The sequence below is a fragment of the Mixophyes fleayi genome, chromosome 2, assembly GCF_038048845.1.
Source record: "Mixophyes fleayi isolate aMixFle1 chromosome 2, aMixFle1.hap1, whole genome shotgun sequence".
In the NCBI taxonomy this organism is placed as follows: Eukaryota; Metazoa; Chordata; class Amphibia; order Anura; family Limnodynastidae; genus Mixophyes; species Mixophyes fleayi.
Window position 1 is genome coordinate 23,680,208 of NC_134403.1, and position 16,238 is coordinate 23,696,445.

The 16,238-nt window shown below is 44.3% G+C and overlaps 1 protein-coding gene across 2 annotated transcripts in view; it reads left to right on the forward strand.

Annotated features, from left to right (window-relative positions):
- Nucleotides 1-256: 256 nt before the first annotated feature.
- CCDC83 (coiled-coil domain containing 83) overlaps nt 257-16,238 on the forward strand; it is a 28,064-nt gene continuing 12,082 nt past the window's right edge. For both annotated transcript variants that reach the window (XM_075198669.1, XM_075198670.1), the window contains exons 1-3: nt 257-306; nt 441-519; nt 13,462-13,580. In XM_075198669.1, coding sequence (XP_075054770.1) covers nt 13,474-13,580 — 107 coding nt within the window. In that variant the 5' untranslated portion in view covers nt 257-306; nt 441-519; nt 13,462-13,473. The remainder of the gene's footprint in view (nt 307-440; nt 520-13,461; nt 13,581-16,238) is intronic.

The window sequence follows — 16,238 nt, forward strand, 5'->3', positions numbered from 1 at the left end:
CATAAACAGATCAAACTATGGATTTTCGCAGCGTTAACACGTTGAAGTTCCTACAACTCAATAATCAGTGCCAATCAAATGTTGTGTTACTATTATACCTTTCCAATGTTTTTTTTTTTGTTAAATATTATTTATTTAAGGCAAATAACAAATAAACAATGTGCAATGCATATTGAACAGCCAATAGATGATAGTAATGCATATAAGCCTTTCCCATGTTTTTTTTGGTTTATCAATGATGATCTATGTTTTATACAGATCTACGAGCACCAGAGCGGAATAAACAACACACAAATCAAACAGCAGGTGAGAGACTCTATGCAAGTTTGCTTTAGTACACCGAATAATATTTTTTGTGTCCAGCAGGTGGCGCTACAACATTACGCGCTGTAAAGAGTGCAGGACAGATACAAAGTAACCAGTGAGTTCTCTGTTGCTAGGTAACCGGTAATTGTTGTGAGAGAGAGGAGACTGCTGCATAAGGCGAGGTCCAGGGACAGTCCTATCTGCTGGGAACAGGTGGGTAGAGAGCCTGGACTCCACTGTTGTTACATTACACTTGGACTGATACATAGATAAAGGGTGAGGCATGATAAACATAGGGAGGTGATACACAGGCATGAGGGTGAGGCATGAGGCACAGAGGTGGCGGGAGTGAGGCTTGATACATAAGAGAGTGGGGGTGTTACACAGAGAAGAGGGTGAGGCATGAGGCACAGAGGTGGGAGTGAGGCTTGATACATAAGAGAGTGGGGGTGTTACACAGGGAAGAGGGTGAGGCATGAGGCACAGAGGTGGGAGTGAGGCTTGATACATAAGAGAGTGGGGGTGTTACACAGAGAAGAGGGTGAGGCATGAGGCACAGAGGTGGGAGTGAGGCTTGATACATAAGAGAGTGGGGGTGTTACACAGGGAAGAGGGTGAGGCATGAGGCACAGAGGTGGGAGTGAGGCTTGATACATAAGAGAGTGGGGGTGTTACACAGAGAAGAGGGTGAGGCAGCACAGGGGGGGGGGGAGACATACATGATATATAGGAGAGTGTGCGGGTGGTACACAGAGAGAAGGGAGAGGTATGAGGCACAGAGAGAGGAGTGAGGCATGATACATAGGAGAGTAGGGGTTGATACACAGACAGTAGTGTAAGACATAAAAAAGAGGGGGTGATGCCCAGAGGCATGAGGCACAGAGCGGGAAGTCAGACATGATATATAGAGAGGAGGGTGAGGCATGAGGCACAAAGGGGGGAGTGAGGCATGATACACAATCATTATAAATAGAGGGATGAGTGATGCATGATACATAGTAGAGCGGGGATAATACACATAGAAGAGGGTGAGGCATGAGGCACAGAGGGGGGAGTCAGACATGATATATAGAAGGAAGAGTGAGGCATGATACATAGGAGATTGGAGGGTGGTACGCAGACAGTAGAGTGAGGCATAAGCTCCTAATTCTATATCTCTATATGACCCGTGGTACCCATACATTCAGTCAGGAAGACAACTTGTAAGCCTGCGAGCAGGACCCTCTTACCTCTCTGTCTGTCTGTATTACCCAGTATTGTTTTATTAACGTTTGTTCCCAATTATAAAGCGCTACGGAATTTGTTGGCGCTATATAAATAAATGTTGATGATATTGACATAGATAGATGTCATCTGATGATGACATCTACGTCATCTTTATCTTATGATATAGGGATCTTATTCTAAGATCACAAGATCACACCGAGATCATAATAACATGAGCTGATTATTCCTGTAGTAGTAGCACCCTCCCTGTAATAACTTATTTCATAGGGTTTTTGACTATAAAATAACAGAAAAATAGTATAAGACTATCCTATAAAAAGTGAGTAACAGTGATTTTTTTTCTTTAAAGGGGTTGGACACCCCTAGCATGATCCCAATATTTTTGCAATTGTCTGAAAGCAGCAGGGGAGGAGGTTTAGAGGGGTTTACCAATAATATTAACAAAAATACATCCCACTGAGTCTCTACCAGTGTAATTCTCCACCTTCTGTGTCATTCTCTCTATCCCCTCCCACCCCAGCCTGTCACATGATCAGCTCACCTGTCACTCAAAATCCTTTTAATATGACTGATATGTCAGACCACCTGGTGGGGGGGGGCGTTGCCCCAGTCACCCAGCGAACACCTTCTGCCCTGACAACATAGCTGACGGTTATTTAGTTAATAATAACACACTGCCCCTGCCCAGATTTTCCACAAGGCAGAGGAGGATGTTCTGGGTAAAATGTGGGCTAGTCACTTATTGTCCACATCCAGATCTGGTATGCCCTCTTAGGAAAGGTATACAGTCATGGGCAAGAGTTTTGAGAATGACACACAAGTATTGGTTTTCACAAAGTTTGCTGATTCAGTGTTTTTAGACCTTTTTTTTAGATGTTGCTATGTTATACTGAAGTAACATTACAAGCATTTCATACGTATCAAAGGCTTTTATTCACAATTACATTAAGTTTATGCAAAGAGTCAATATTTGCAGTGTTGACCTTTCTATTAGAAGACCTCTGCAATTCACCCTGGCATGCTGTCAATCAACTTCTGGGCCACATACTGACTGATGGCCGCCCATTCTTGCCTAATCAATGCTTGGAGTTTGTCAGAATTTGTGGGGGGTTTTTTGTCAACAATCTGAAAGGGGATTCATCAGAGAAAATGACTTTATCCCAGTTCGCCGCAGTCCAACGCAGTCCAATCCCTGTACCTTTTGCAGAATATCAGTCTGTCCCTGATGTTTTTCCTGGAGAGAAGTGGCTTCTGTCAGACGCCGTCCCCGCTGATTCCCTGTCAGACGGGGAACGGACGTCTGACCTTCCTGTCGGCAGTCCGGGAGTCCACTTCCGGTTCCTTCGGGCGCATGCGCCCTGTCCTCCGTCCTGTTGCTAGGCAACGGTACGCCGCTGCTCTCACTAGTACCGCCCCCTCCAGCCCGCCAATCAGGTTTCCCTGGCCTCTATTTAAACCTGTCTCTGGCGCCATTAGGGTGCCAGAGTAACAGGTTCACCACTAGTGTTCCTGGCTTCCTTATCCTCCTTATCCTCCATACTCCTGAGTATCTGCTTCCTGATTACCTGTTGTGACCCCGGCTTGGCGACCATTCTACTCTTCTGTGTGACCCATTCTGTACTGTGACTTCGGCTTGGCGACTACTCCTTTGGATTACCCTCTGTACCTTACATTCCTGATTGCTGTGACCCGGAACCGTCTGACAGGGGCACGTTAGACTCCGCGCCTGTTAGACCAGTTGCGCTAATACCGGTTAGTGTTTACTCCTCTCCACTATCCCTAGGCCTACGGCCTGACAGTTTCTTTGCTTACCCTTCTTGACACGAGGCCATCCTCCAAAAGTCTTGGCCTCACTGTGCGTGCAGATGCACTCACACCTGCCTGCTGCCATCCTGCGATCCTAGCGCTTGCTGGACGTTCTTGGACGCCCTGAAGCCTTCTTCACCACAAGCCTTGAAGTCCTTGTTGATCCGATAAATGGTTGATTTAGGTGCAATCTTACTAGCAGCAATATCCTTGTCTGTGAAGCACTTTTTGTGCAAAGCAATGATGACTACATGTGTTTCCTTGCAGATAACCATGGTTAACAAAGGAAGAACAATGATTTCAAGCACCACCCTCCTTTTAAAGCTTCCAGTCTGTTATTCTAACTCAATCAACATGACTGAGTGATTTCCAGACTTGTTCTCGTCAACACTCTCACCTGTGTTAACGAGAGAATCACTGACCTGATGTCAGCTGTTCCTTTTGTGGCAGGGCTGAAATGCAGTGGAAATGTTGTTTTTGGGATAAAGTTCAAAGAGGGACTTTGAGGTTAATTGCAGTTCATCTGATCACTCTTCATGACAGTCTGGAGTATATGCAAATTGCATCATAAAAACTGAGGCAGCAGACTTTGAGAAAAATAATATTTGTGTCATTCTCAAAACTTTTGGCCATGACTGTATTGAGGTGTTTAGGTGGATTAATGGTGTTTGGAATCCTCCCAGAGCAGAAGCCTTGATCCAGCTGATCTACCCAAGGAGGAGCTTATTCTTTATTCATTCACGTGGCTCCGTGGTACTGTGGGCCAGTAAATCTGCTACATTTTTCATTTAATACTTTATTGCGCTTTTATATCATCCTCTCAGGATCTTTTACTTTCTCTATTATAAGTGGTCCCCATTTATATAGATAGATCCCACTATATGGACAAAAGTATTTTCCACCCCTGATAATTATTGAATTGAGGTGTTTCAATCAGACTCGTTGCCAGAGGTGTATAAAATCAAGCACCTAGTCATGCAATCTCCATTTACAAACATTTGTGATACAAAATAGGTCGTTCTGAAGAGCTCAGTGACTTCCAGCGTGGTACTGGGATAGGATGCCATGTGTGCAATAAGACAGTTCGTGAATTTTCATCCCTGCTGGATGTTCCACAGTCAACTGTAAGTGTTATTATTAGAAAGTGGAAGCGTTTAGAAACAACAGCAACTCAGACACGAAGCAGAAGACCACGTAAAATCACAGAACGGGGTCAACGACTGCTAAGGCGCATGGTGCATAAAAGTCGCCAACGCTCTGCTGATTCCATATCTGAAGAGTTCTGAACTTCCACTGGTATTAATGTAATCACAAAAACTGTGCGGCGGGAGCTTAATGGAATGGGTTTCCATGGCCGAGCAGCTGCATGCAAACCTCACATCACCAAGACCAATGCCAAGCGTCGGATGGAGTGGTGTAAAGCACACCGACAATGGACTGTGAAGCAGTAGAAACGTGTTCTGTGGAGTGACAAATCACGCTTCTGTGTTTGGCAGTCAGGTTGGGTGAGTCTGGGTTTGGCGGATGCCGGGAGAACGTTACCTGCCCGACTGCATTATGCCAACTGTGAAGTTTGGTGGAGGAGGGATAATGGTATGGGGCTGTTTTTCAGGATTTGGGCTAGGCCCCTTATCTTCAGTGAAGGGCAATCTTAATGCTTCAGCATACCAAGTCATTTTGGACAATGCTGTGCTTCCAACTTTGTGGCAACAGTTTGGGGAAGGTCCATTTCTATTCCAACATCACTGTGCTCCAGTGCACAAAGCAAGGACTACAAAGACATGGATTGATGAGTTCAGTCTGGAAGAACTTGACTGGCCCACACAGAGCCCTGACCTCAACCCCATCAAACACCTTTGGGATGAAGTGGAACAGAGATTGCGAGCCAGGCCTTCTTGTCCAACATCAGTGCCTGACCTCATAAATTCTCAACAGAATGAATGGGCACAAATTCCCACAGAAACACTCCAACATCTTGTGGAAAACCCTCCAAGAAGAGTGGAAGCTGTTATCACTGCAAAAGGGGGACCAACTCCATATTACAGTATATGTATTTGATACAATGTCATTACAGACCTGGTGGTGTAATGGTCAAGTGTCCGAATACTTTTGCCCATGTAGTGCATCTCTCTCCATTATTGGGATGATAGGTGTTCCCTCTACCTAGTCTTATATCTAAGGGCTCTTACCCACTGGGGTTGCGATTGGATAAAAAAAACAAACCAAAAAAACCACATGTGCAGACCACATGTGAAAATGCATATAAAGGCTATGTACTTGTGCATGTGTTTGACACGGGGTTCACATGTGGAACCTACAGTTGATATGCGCTTGATGTATTCACATATCTTTGTAAACGCATCCTGAATGTGAGTAACACTGAGCTTTTTCCATTAATTTCAATTGTCCTTCCATTTAAATAGAGTTTCCAGCCTGTCCGCTACATATAGCAACTCAGTTGAAATGTATCGGCTGTTAAAATGAATTGTAGATACTCTGTAATAAAATACTCAATAATGGTCAATAAATAAAAGAGGGCAGGGAACCCCCTGCTCGCCCCCCCCCCCCAACTCTGACTACCCCATGCTGGGTCTCTTCCCTTAAGTGGCAATGTTACAACCTTAGTGGCCCCAGTGTAATGGTGAGGGACACAGACACGATTGTTGAATAAACGTTTTTTGAAATTAAAACTCCCCAAAACCCTCATTCACCATTTTTTAAGAAAATCAAAAAATCTTTTTGCATTCCAAGGGGCTCTCCAGTGGGAAATGTTCTTTGGCTGCTGGTGAGAGGTAGACTGTGGATCACAGATCCGAAAAATGTATTTGAATCCTTATTGATGTCGTAAAAAATAAATAAAAATAATACAGTGCCATTGGAATGAATGGGCCATTGGAATAAATAGGAAAGATACAGCACAATGGAGGTGTAACTGTTTTGTTGACCACTAGTGGGCGTGCACACAATGCGCTTCCATAAAGAGCAATGGACTCTTTCAAGTGCAGTGACATGCACAAGGGGCATCCAAGAGAATCACATGCAGGTATGAGCACAAAGGGGTTAACTGTGTGTGTGCGCTACATGTAGACACGCTATTGAAATGAATGGGCTATTGAAATGAATGGGAGAGGCTCCATACATAAACTAAATCAATAAATAAAGAATAATATTATTGTTTTTAGACTCTGTGAGTCCCTATCCTCCACCTCGCCCGTCCTCCCCTCTCTTAACCCCTTCACTGCCAGTGACAAGTGAGATTCATCCTGCAGATATGCCCCATGGCTGTGAAGGGCGAGGCTTACCTGTCTTAAGCAGGGTTCCTGAGAGAAAGGAAATATACAGTGATCACATGCACTAGAACATTGAGTATTTCTTCCTACTACAGTTGGGGGAAGGGGTGGAGCCAGTGACATCATAGAGTGTTGGCCCGCCCCCAGCATTAGGGAAATAGAGCCCAGAGATCAGGGAGGCACTAACATAGCCTCAATCTTCCTCATCTTGGGTCCTACAAGCATGGTTTACACCTCATGGGCAGCACGGTGGCTCAGTGGTTAGCACTTCTGCCTTACAGCACTGGGGTCATGAGTTCAATTTCCGACCATGGCCTTATCTGTGTGGAGTTTGTATGTTCTCCCCGTGTTTGCGTGGGTTTCCTCCGGGTGCTCCGGTTTCCTCTTACAATACAAAAATATACTAGTAGGTTAATTGGCTGCTTTCAAATTGACCCTAGTCCGTGTGTGTGTGTATGACATGTTAGGGAATGTAGACTGTAAGCTCCAATGGGGCAGGGACTGATGTGAGTGAGTTCTCTGTACAGCGCTGTGGAATTAGTGGCGCTATATAAATAAATGGTAATAATAATAATAATTGAAAAGAGGGGTACTCCGTACAACAACCATTTGGATCTACTAATTAAAGGCTATTAAAAGCCATAGGGCCAGTGATGGGTGTTTTCTCTGGCAATAAGGCTTTTGCTATACATCAAGGGGTTACCTCCGCGGTAAGATTCACCAGGTCTCGACGAGATACATGTACCATCACAATACTTATTCTGTTATCACCCTCTCAGCAGAAGAAAATCATTTCAAAAGTACTTTATTCTTTGAATAAAACATTTTTCAAGGGTCAATATAGTTCATTTTTTCAAAAAATAAAAAATTTAAAGATATTTTTATCTATTTGTTACAACTATTTTATCTAAGTGGAACTGGCAGCCCGAGTCTGGCGATTAGATGGGCCATATCCTCTCAGACTGGTCCGGCAAAGTGTTATGTAAACCCCCCACCATTCCGGGTCACGTACGCTCAGCCACCTCCGCAAGAGTTTTATCATAAATTACAGTGATAGGCGACTTTCTATGCGGCAATATGTAGAAGACGCGAGACGCAGTGGATTTCACAATTAAACACCATTTATCCACATTTAGTAATAATTTGCAGATTATTCGGTTAATAATCTCTGTAGAGATCTGCAGAACACTCTCCATTTCGTATTACAACATCAAGTATATTAGATACAGCTTACAGAACATCTCATATCCACAAACCTAGAATGTCTCAAAACTCACTGTATATTTTGACTCGTAATATCAAGGAATATCTGGTATCCCAAATGAGAAACGAGACCAAACAACTTTGTGATTTTTGCTCAGTGCACTCTCCCAGATTGCTATGAAAGTCTGTCCCACATCCCAAATCACAGCCATGGGATAGTGAGTGTGCTTTATTAGCTCTGTCAGACCGTAGCTCAGATATGCGCCTCTCCCCCAATGTTTACCAATCTACAGCATTAAAAATAAGTTTCTCCCGAAGTGTAAAACTAAACACTAATATATTTCAAGCAAACATGGTAATATGGCTCTCGAGTACGATAAACACAGACGAGTGATTTGCGAACCTCTTCTGGGAATCATGTTTCTGGCTCTCGTACAGCTAGTTGTGCTCAAGTGGTTCCGGGCAGTCTCCGATGACACTGAGCAGAGATGTAAGAACAACATCTAATAACACTGACACAACAGTATATGATATTGCTTCATTTGGCGGATCAAAGAATTTAAAAGCATCAATGTAACTTATTGTCATAGTGACTTGAGGTCTGATAGATCCGAACCTTCTCGTACATTAACCATTTCTCTTCCTTCTCCACAAAACAAGATGTCTAACAACCGTCACAGAGTTTTTAGGGGTCCTCTCAAGCCACCTATTCACTCCCCATCTACACCACGTGGCCGGCTGGACTGGGTGTGTGTGTTAGAGAATTAGACTGTAAGCTCCGTTGGGCCAGGGACTGATGTCAGCGAGTTCTCTGTACAGCGCTGCGGAATTAGTGGCGCTATATAAATAAATGGAGATGACTGATGATATATATATATGCACCGATCAGCCACAACATTTCCCAGAGCCTCCACCAGCTTACCTTCTTTCCATAGTGCATCCTGGTGCCATCTCTTCCCCAGGTAAACAACACACACGCACCCAGCTGTCCACGTGATGTAAAAGAAAACATGATTAATCAGACCACCTTCTTCTAATGCTCTATGGCCCAGTTCTGGCGCTCACGTGCTCATTGTAGGAGCTTTCAGCGGTGGGCAGGGGTCAGCATGGGCACTCTGACCGGTCTAGGGCTGCGCAGCCGCATACGCTGCAATGCTCTGTGTGTTCTGACACCGTTCTATCATAGTTTGCAGTAACATTTTGAGCATTGTCTGCTACAGTAGCTCTTCTATGGGATTGGACCAGACGGGCTAACCTTCGCTTCCCATGTGCACTAAAGGGCCTAGGGCGCCCTTGACCCTGTCACCAGTTCACCAGTTGTCCTTCCTTGGACCACTTTTGGTTGGTACTAACCACTGCATACCGGGAACACCCCACAAAACCTTCTGTTTTGGAGATGCTCTGACCCAGTCGTCTAGCGATCAAAATTTGGCCCTTGTCAAAGTCGCTCAGACCCTTACACTTGCCCATTTTTCCTGCTTCCAACACATCAACTTCAAGAACTGACTGCTCAATTGCTGCATAATATATCCCATCCATTGACAAGTGCCAATGTAACGAGATAATCAATGTTATGCACTTCACTTGTCGGTAGTTTTACTGCTGGGGCTGATGGGTGTATGTATATCATTTCAATGTTGTTTATAAGGGTTTTTTTCATGTGCATAAGTTGTTAGTGTTGGTTTATAGTTGCAATGTTGCATAGGTCAAGGGATAAGCACTATAAATAGTTAACGACATCACAGTGTTCCAGCTACGCGTTTTGGGACCTCACCCTTCAGCAAGCAATCCGGACCACCATGTTCTAGTATGCAAATCAGTAACAGTGTGATCTCGTTAACCGGATCCATTCTCTGATCTGTACTGGTGGAACAAGGGATATTGTTACATGTTTAATAGTAATGAAAAAACACACTGTGAAGTACACCTTGATTGTACAATTAGATTACCAACTATAGGCACATTGCACCGATCCCATTGCGATTTTTTTAATTATATTTTTTATTTCTTTCAATTCTGCCCTCTATTCCACTTCGCCTGTTTCCAATGTGATATTGCACCAAAATTGTCTCTTTTTCTATGCCCTGGACTGAATCCCTTGTCCCCATGCCCTAGTTACACTTCTTGTTAGGGAGGATTGCAGATGCTTAAAAATAGAAAAGTTCTAGAGTTGTAGTACCATTTATGACCACAAAGTGGTGCTGGGGAGGTTTTAAGTACGCTCTGGCTCACGTTACTTGCCGTATGCAGACAGAACAGGCTACAGGATACCAACAATGCACATGTGCAATATCATAATCATCATCACCATTTATTGATTCCATAGTACTAACAGCGTAACTCACTCACATCAGTCCCTGCCCCCATTGGAGCTTAGTCTAAATTCCCTCTCCCACATACATACACACACACACAGACAGACAGAGAGACTAGGGTCAGTTTTGATAGCAGCCAAATAACCTACCAGTATGTTTTTGGAGTGTGGGAGGAAACCGGAGCACCCGGAGGAAACCCACGCAAACACAGGGAGAACATACAAACTCCTCACAGATAAGGTCATGGTTGGGAATTGAACTCATAAACCCAGCGATGTGAGGCTGAAGTGCTAACCACTGAGCCACCGTGCTGCCCAATATAAAGTCTGTATGGGAGAAACATTACATACATTAACACCTTTTAGTAGTGTAATCATAATAAAAATACATTTTAAAAAAAAATTATCTTTTTTACATGAAATCCATATATCAGGAGGTTATTAATGCCTACTGTACATAAAATGCATTTTTTACAGTTTTTCTGAAATGGAGACATGTTCTAGCTGCATACACATCCGTCATCAGTAGTAACATGCACTTACACCTGCCCTGTAGAACGTACCTCGGCTTGTTCTTACTGTACATTGCCTACGTTAGTCTGTCCCGTCCCACAGTGCCCTTCAAATCGTAGACAGTAGAGAAAGTGTCATTAACGAGCGAACATGAATTGCGTGCAACTGCGTTCACTAGTGTATTTTCGCGCAGAGATACACGTATACACAAGATACAGCACGTAAAAGAACTTGCGGTCTCTGATGAATCTGCCCCGATGTGACTAGACAGATGTATGCGATTGTGCAGCTGATCATACATTACCCTAAGTTTTCTTTCATTACCCTTACTGACATTTACTCACAGCTGAAACAGCTAACTGCGTTCAGTCCTATTGATTGGACCGATTTTACTTACGTAACCCTAGTTAGCATTTCTGTGAGACCCCAGTGTAATAACCCTTTAAAGTAGAAGTTCCAGACATATGAAACGAGCAGCAATTCTGAAGTCTGTTGAAAGGCAAAGCTTTCAGGCTGAGTATGTTACAGGAGTATAATGAATTTTTGTTGGCGAACCAAGCAGGGCACGGCTAACTTCCCTTCCTGTCTGTTCAGCTGGTCTTTATACATAACAGGAATCGCCGAACAGTACCAATTTCTGTTTAGGTTCCTAAATGAAGCGATTCTTCCTGCACTTCCCTGAATTACGACACATTTTCCGCTTGGGCTGGGAGCCAGTTGAAGCTCTTTATCAAAAGAACCTGTCCCTGAAATTAAAGTAACTGTACAGCTGTGGGGAGTAATGTGTGTTTTCTGAGCCAACAAATGGCGAAACAGGCAGGAAATTTAACATTTTCACTCTATTTTATGCTCTTCCAAGCTTGATGGACCATAATCTCTTTGGTCTGTTCTGTAATGTATAGGTGTAACATCCAAAACACGGATAATGATTGCTAACAAGGTCACAGCAGGGGTTATAACCAAAGGGGCCCATTCCAGGAAAAAAGACATCATTCACCATTCAGCATGGTTAGAAATAAAAGCCAATCATTTATCTAAACATCTAAATGATAAAATGAAAGTAAATAATAAATTTATAATAGTGTTGGCTACTGGAGGTCCAGGATAAATGCTCTCTCTCATGAAGGTCCCTGAGCCTGATATTGTTAGATAATAACTCATAATGTATATTACATTCAGGATGGTCTTACACCAGGAGATCTGTTACGTACCACCACTAGTGGTAGCGTCCTCACACGACAATTTCTATTTTTATTAAATGGAACTAAACAGCCCTCCAAAAATATTTTGACGTGTTGTAGTACAGAGGTGTGCAACCTGTGGGGCAGGTCACAAGTGGGGCTCCCAGGATTTATTTTTAGGGTTGCTTGATTGTCAGATGTGCAGCACATTTAATTTGGCACACTGACACCCGGGCTCTTAGAACAACAGCACACTGACATCCGGGGTCCCAAAACAACGGCACACTGACATCCTTGATCCCAGAACAACGGCACACTGACACCCGGGCTCTTAGAACAACAGCACACTGACATCCGGGGTCCCAAAACAATGGCACACTGACATCCTTGATCCCAGAACAACGGCACACTGACACTGGGGTCCCAGAACAACGGCACACTGACACCGGGGTCCCAGAACAACGGCACACTGACACCGGGGTCCCAGAACAACGGCACACTGATATCCGTGGTCCCAGAGCAATGGCACACTGACATCCGTGGTCCCAGAGCAACGGCACACTGACATCCGTGGACCCAGAACAACGGCACACTGACATCGGGGTCCCAGAACAACGGCACACTGACATCCGTGGTCCCAGAGCAACGGCACACTGACATCCGTGGACCCAGAACAACGGCACACTGACATCGGGGTCCCAGAACAACGGCACACTGACATCCGTGGTCCCAGAGCAACGGCACACTGACATCCGTGGTCCCAGAGCAACGGCACACTGACACCAGGGTCCCAGAGCGACGGCACACTGACATCCGTGGTCCCAGAACGACGGCATACTGAGATATGGGGTCCCGGAACAATGGCACACTGACACCCAGGGTCCCAGAACGACGGCACACTGACACCGGGAGTCCCAGAACAATGGCACACGGAGATATGGGGACCTGGAACAACGGCACACTGACACCCAGGGTCCCAGAACAATGGCACACTGACACCCAGGGTCCCAGAACGATGGCACACTGACACCCGGGGTCACAGAACAATGGCACACTGACACCCGGGGTCCCAGAACGATGGCACACTGACATCCGGGGTCCCAGAACGATGGCACACTGACATTCAGGGTCCCAGAACAATGGCACACGGAGATATGAGGACCTGGAACAACGGCACACTGACACCCAGGGTCCCAGAACGATGGCACACTGACATTCAGGGTCCCAGAACAATGGCACACTGACACCCAGGGTCCCAGAACAATGGCACACGGAGATATGGGGACCTGGAACAACGGCACACTGACACCCAGGGTCCCAGAACGATGGCACACTGACATCCGGGGTCCCAGAACAATGGCACACTGACACCCAGGGTCCCAGAACACACTGACAGCAGGTAGCACCAGGTACCCCATCAGATGTATCTGTATTATGTAGATAATACTGTATATAGAATGTATTGGAGGACAGGCGACCCAAGATATTCCAGAAGGCATACAGTGTATAGACAGTAGAGGTAGGTAGCCCCATGTACTCCAGCGTCTCTGCCTCCACTCACTAAGAGGTTGGTATGTGTCCCATGTGACCAGGTGCAGTAATCCGGTCTCTCTTCTTTCAGTTCCTCTACAATATGGGGAAGAATGAGAAGAAGGGAAAGAAAGGAACAAAGAAAAAGAAGCAAAGTAAAACATCTCAGAAAGATAAAGTGACTTTTGCTGAAGCCCTGCTGACCTATCAGTAAGTAGTATCCTGCCAGACAGACAGACGGGTGGTTTATGTGAACTTGTGTTATATAAAGTGTATTATATTATGGGTGTTGTGTTCTTGCAGACAGAATTGTAGGACTCCTTATAAACGGGGGTCTTCTCTTTGTTGTAACAATAGGACACTATCCTATATTTAACAGCATATAAAATGGTACATTATTGTTTTTCATGTTAACGTCTCTTTAATTTAGACATAAACACTGCAACCAAAGAAAATGTCATTTTCATCCCATTTTTGTATTTTGTAGACTTTAAGTTACATAACTGGTAAGACATTTAGTTTTTAAAGCCGCTATCCTGCATAGGAGATCTTTTTTCTTTAAATAGCAAGTAAGTAACATTTAAACATGCAAATGATACATATTTCTCTTAGCTAGTCTACAATTCATTATCTCCTTTTCAAAAGCTCTCTGACTGGCACATAAAAATGGCTGCCAGATGCAATGAGTTTGCTACAGAAACACAGGAATTAGGGAACGGTTAGTTGAGGGCAAATCTAGGAGGTTATTTCCAATTTTATGTGAAAAGAGATATTAATTTCTACCTGACTTCAAAATGTACATTGCACAGCAAAGCTTTATTTGTCAGTAACAGGGACACTAAGCTTATAAAAGTATCCATAACCATACCTCCCAACATTTGGTTAGGTGGCCTCAGGGCAGGGGGTGTGGCTATGGCACAATGGGAGCCTGGCTACACCCCTGGGTCATGGTCCTGCCTAGGAGCAGTTCATAAATATCTGACATGGTTTGTGCTATAACAGTAATGCAGGAAAAACATTCTGGGTCTGAATCATCAAGGAACACAAGATGAACTCCAAATAAACGTATTGTGCTTTTTTTTTTTTAAATGCACATAAATTGGGCATATGTACGTCCGTATTCAACTACAAGCGGATCTGAAGAAGTGTCTCGTTGAATACAGAGGTAGGTACTCTCTCCCTGTTTTGTCAGGGAGACTCCCTGAAATAGGGGTGATCTCCCTCACTCCCTGAAGAGTCTGGCATTCTACCTGATGCTGAGCCAGTACAAGACGTGGTTGGCTTCGCCATCTGTGGCATGATGACACAGTTCAGAAATTGTGTCCTATGTCCATGTATTGATGCCTATGGAGGTGGCCATTTTCATGGAGACCAAGATTTAATCAAAGACTGACAGGTAAGACAACATGACTTCAGTAATGGATAGAGATGGGCGGGCTCGGTTCCCCGAGATCCGAATCCTACCGAATTTAGCCTATCCGAGTACCGAGCCGAGCACGCTCGGTACTCACCCGCCCGTTCGGATTTGAAATCGAGGCAAAACGTCATCGTGACGTATACGTTTTTCTGAGCTTGGTTCTCGCGAGATTTGAAAAGCATAAATACCAGTCTCCACAGCAATCCAACGCCATTTGACAGCGGGAGAAAGCAGGGTTAGTTCACACAGGCTATATCAGTGCAGGGACAGTGCAGTGATTGGACACATTATTGTTTGTATTCAATACCATTGTAATCTTAATACCAGTTGTTACAGCAGTAAGAGGAGAAGAGAGGAGGGTTTTTTTGTTCAGTTTCTGGCACTCCAAGTGCTGTTGGGGTGTCCCCCATTCTTTTGAATAAATTTATCTGGCTGTCAAAAAAGTCCTATTTGTCAGCAGTATCTAAAACAATTTGTAGCACTACAAGTGCTTTGGGCTCAGAATGGATTCAAAGCAGTCCACATATGAGCAAAATGAGCAACTAGGTTCTGTCACCAGTCCTGATGGTAGTGTTCCCAGTACGTCATCTGGGAAAGGCGATGTCAAACTACAACGCATTTTGAAATCAGGCAAAAAAACACACACCAAAATTTTTTTTACCGTGTTGAAGCAAAAAAGAAGTGTAACTGAGGAAAAGTTAACTGCCAATAAAAAAAAATTTGCCAAAGTCCCATTCTACACACGCAGTGGCAAAGAGAGAATGAGGCCTTCACCTTTCTCTATTAGTGGCAGATCCAAAAAAGTTACCGAGCCTACAAGTAGTGCACAACTACTGTTACGCGTCAAAGCCGAGCTGCAAGATAACAGTAAGGCATTAGAGGATGTTTGCTCTGAATCAGAAATGACACCAATCCCTGTGGAGAGTCCATCCAACAGTGGGATGTCTAATCGTGAGCATTCTGTTAGTATACCCATAAAGAGGGGCCCTTTCAGCAGTTCTGCTGATGTGTGCCTGAACAGCCCGAGTGTAGCCGGTGATACACAAATTGAGGATGCCACTTTGGAATTAGAAGAGGATGAGGGGGAGATTTGTGTAGGCAACGAGGGCGCTAATCATGATGTTGATGATTATGATGCAGACAGATACCAAATTGCCTTTCTCAATTTCTATTTATATTCTAGATTATATAACGGCTGAATAGTTTTCAATTTTACTCCTAGTGGAGAGGGTATCTGATGCAGACAGATACCAAACTGCCTTTGTCCATTTCTTTTTATATTCTAGTTCTATAGTCTATGCAGGCTGCTTTTTTTCTATTCAAATACAAGTGGAGGGCGGGGGGGTCATAGACAGCCACCAAACTACCTTGGTCCATTTATTTTTTATATTGTTCAGTCTATCCAGGCTGCTTTTTTCTATTCAACTACAAGTGGAGGGCGGGGAGAGGGG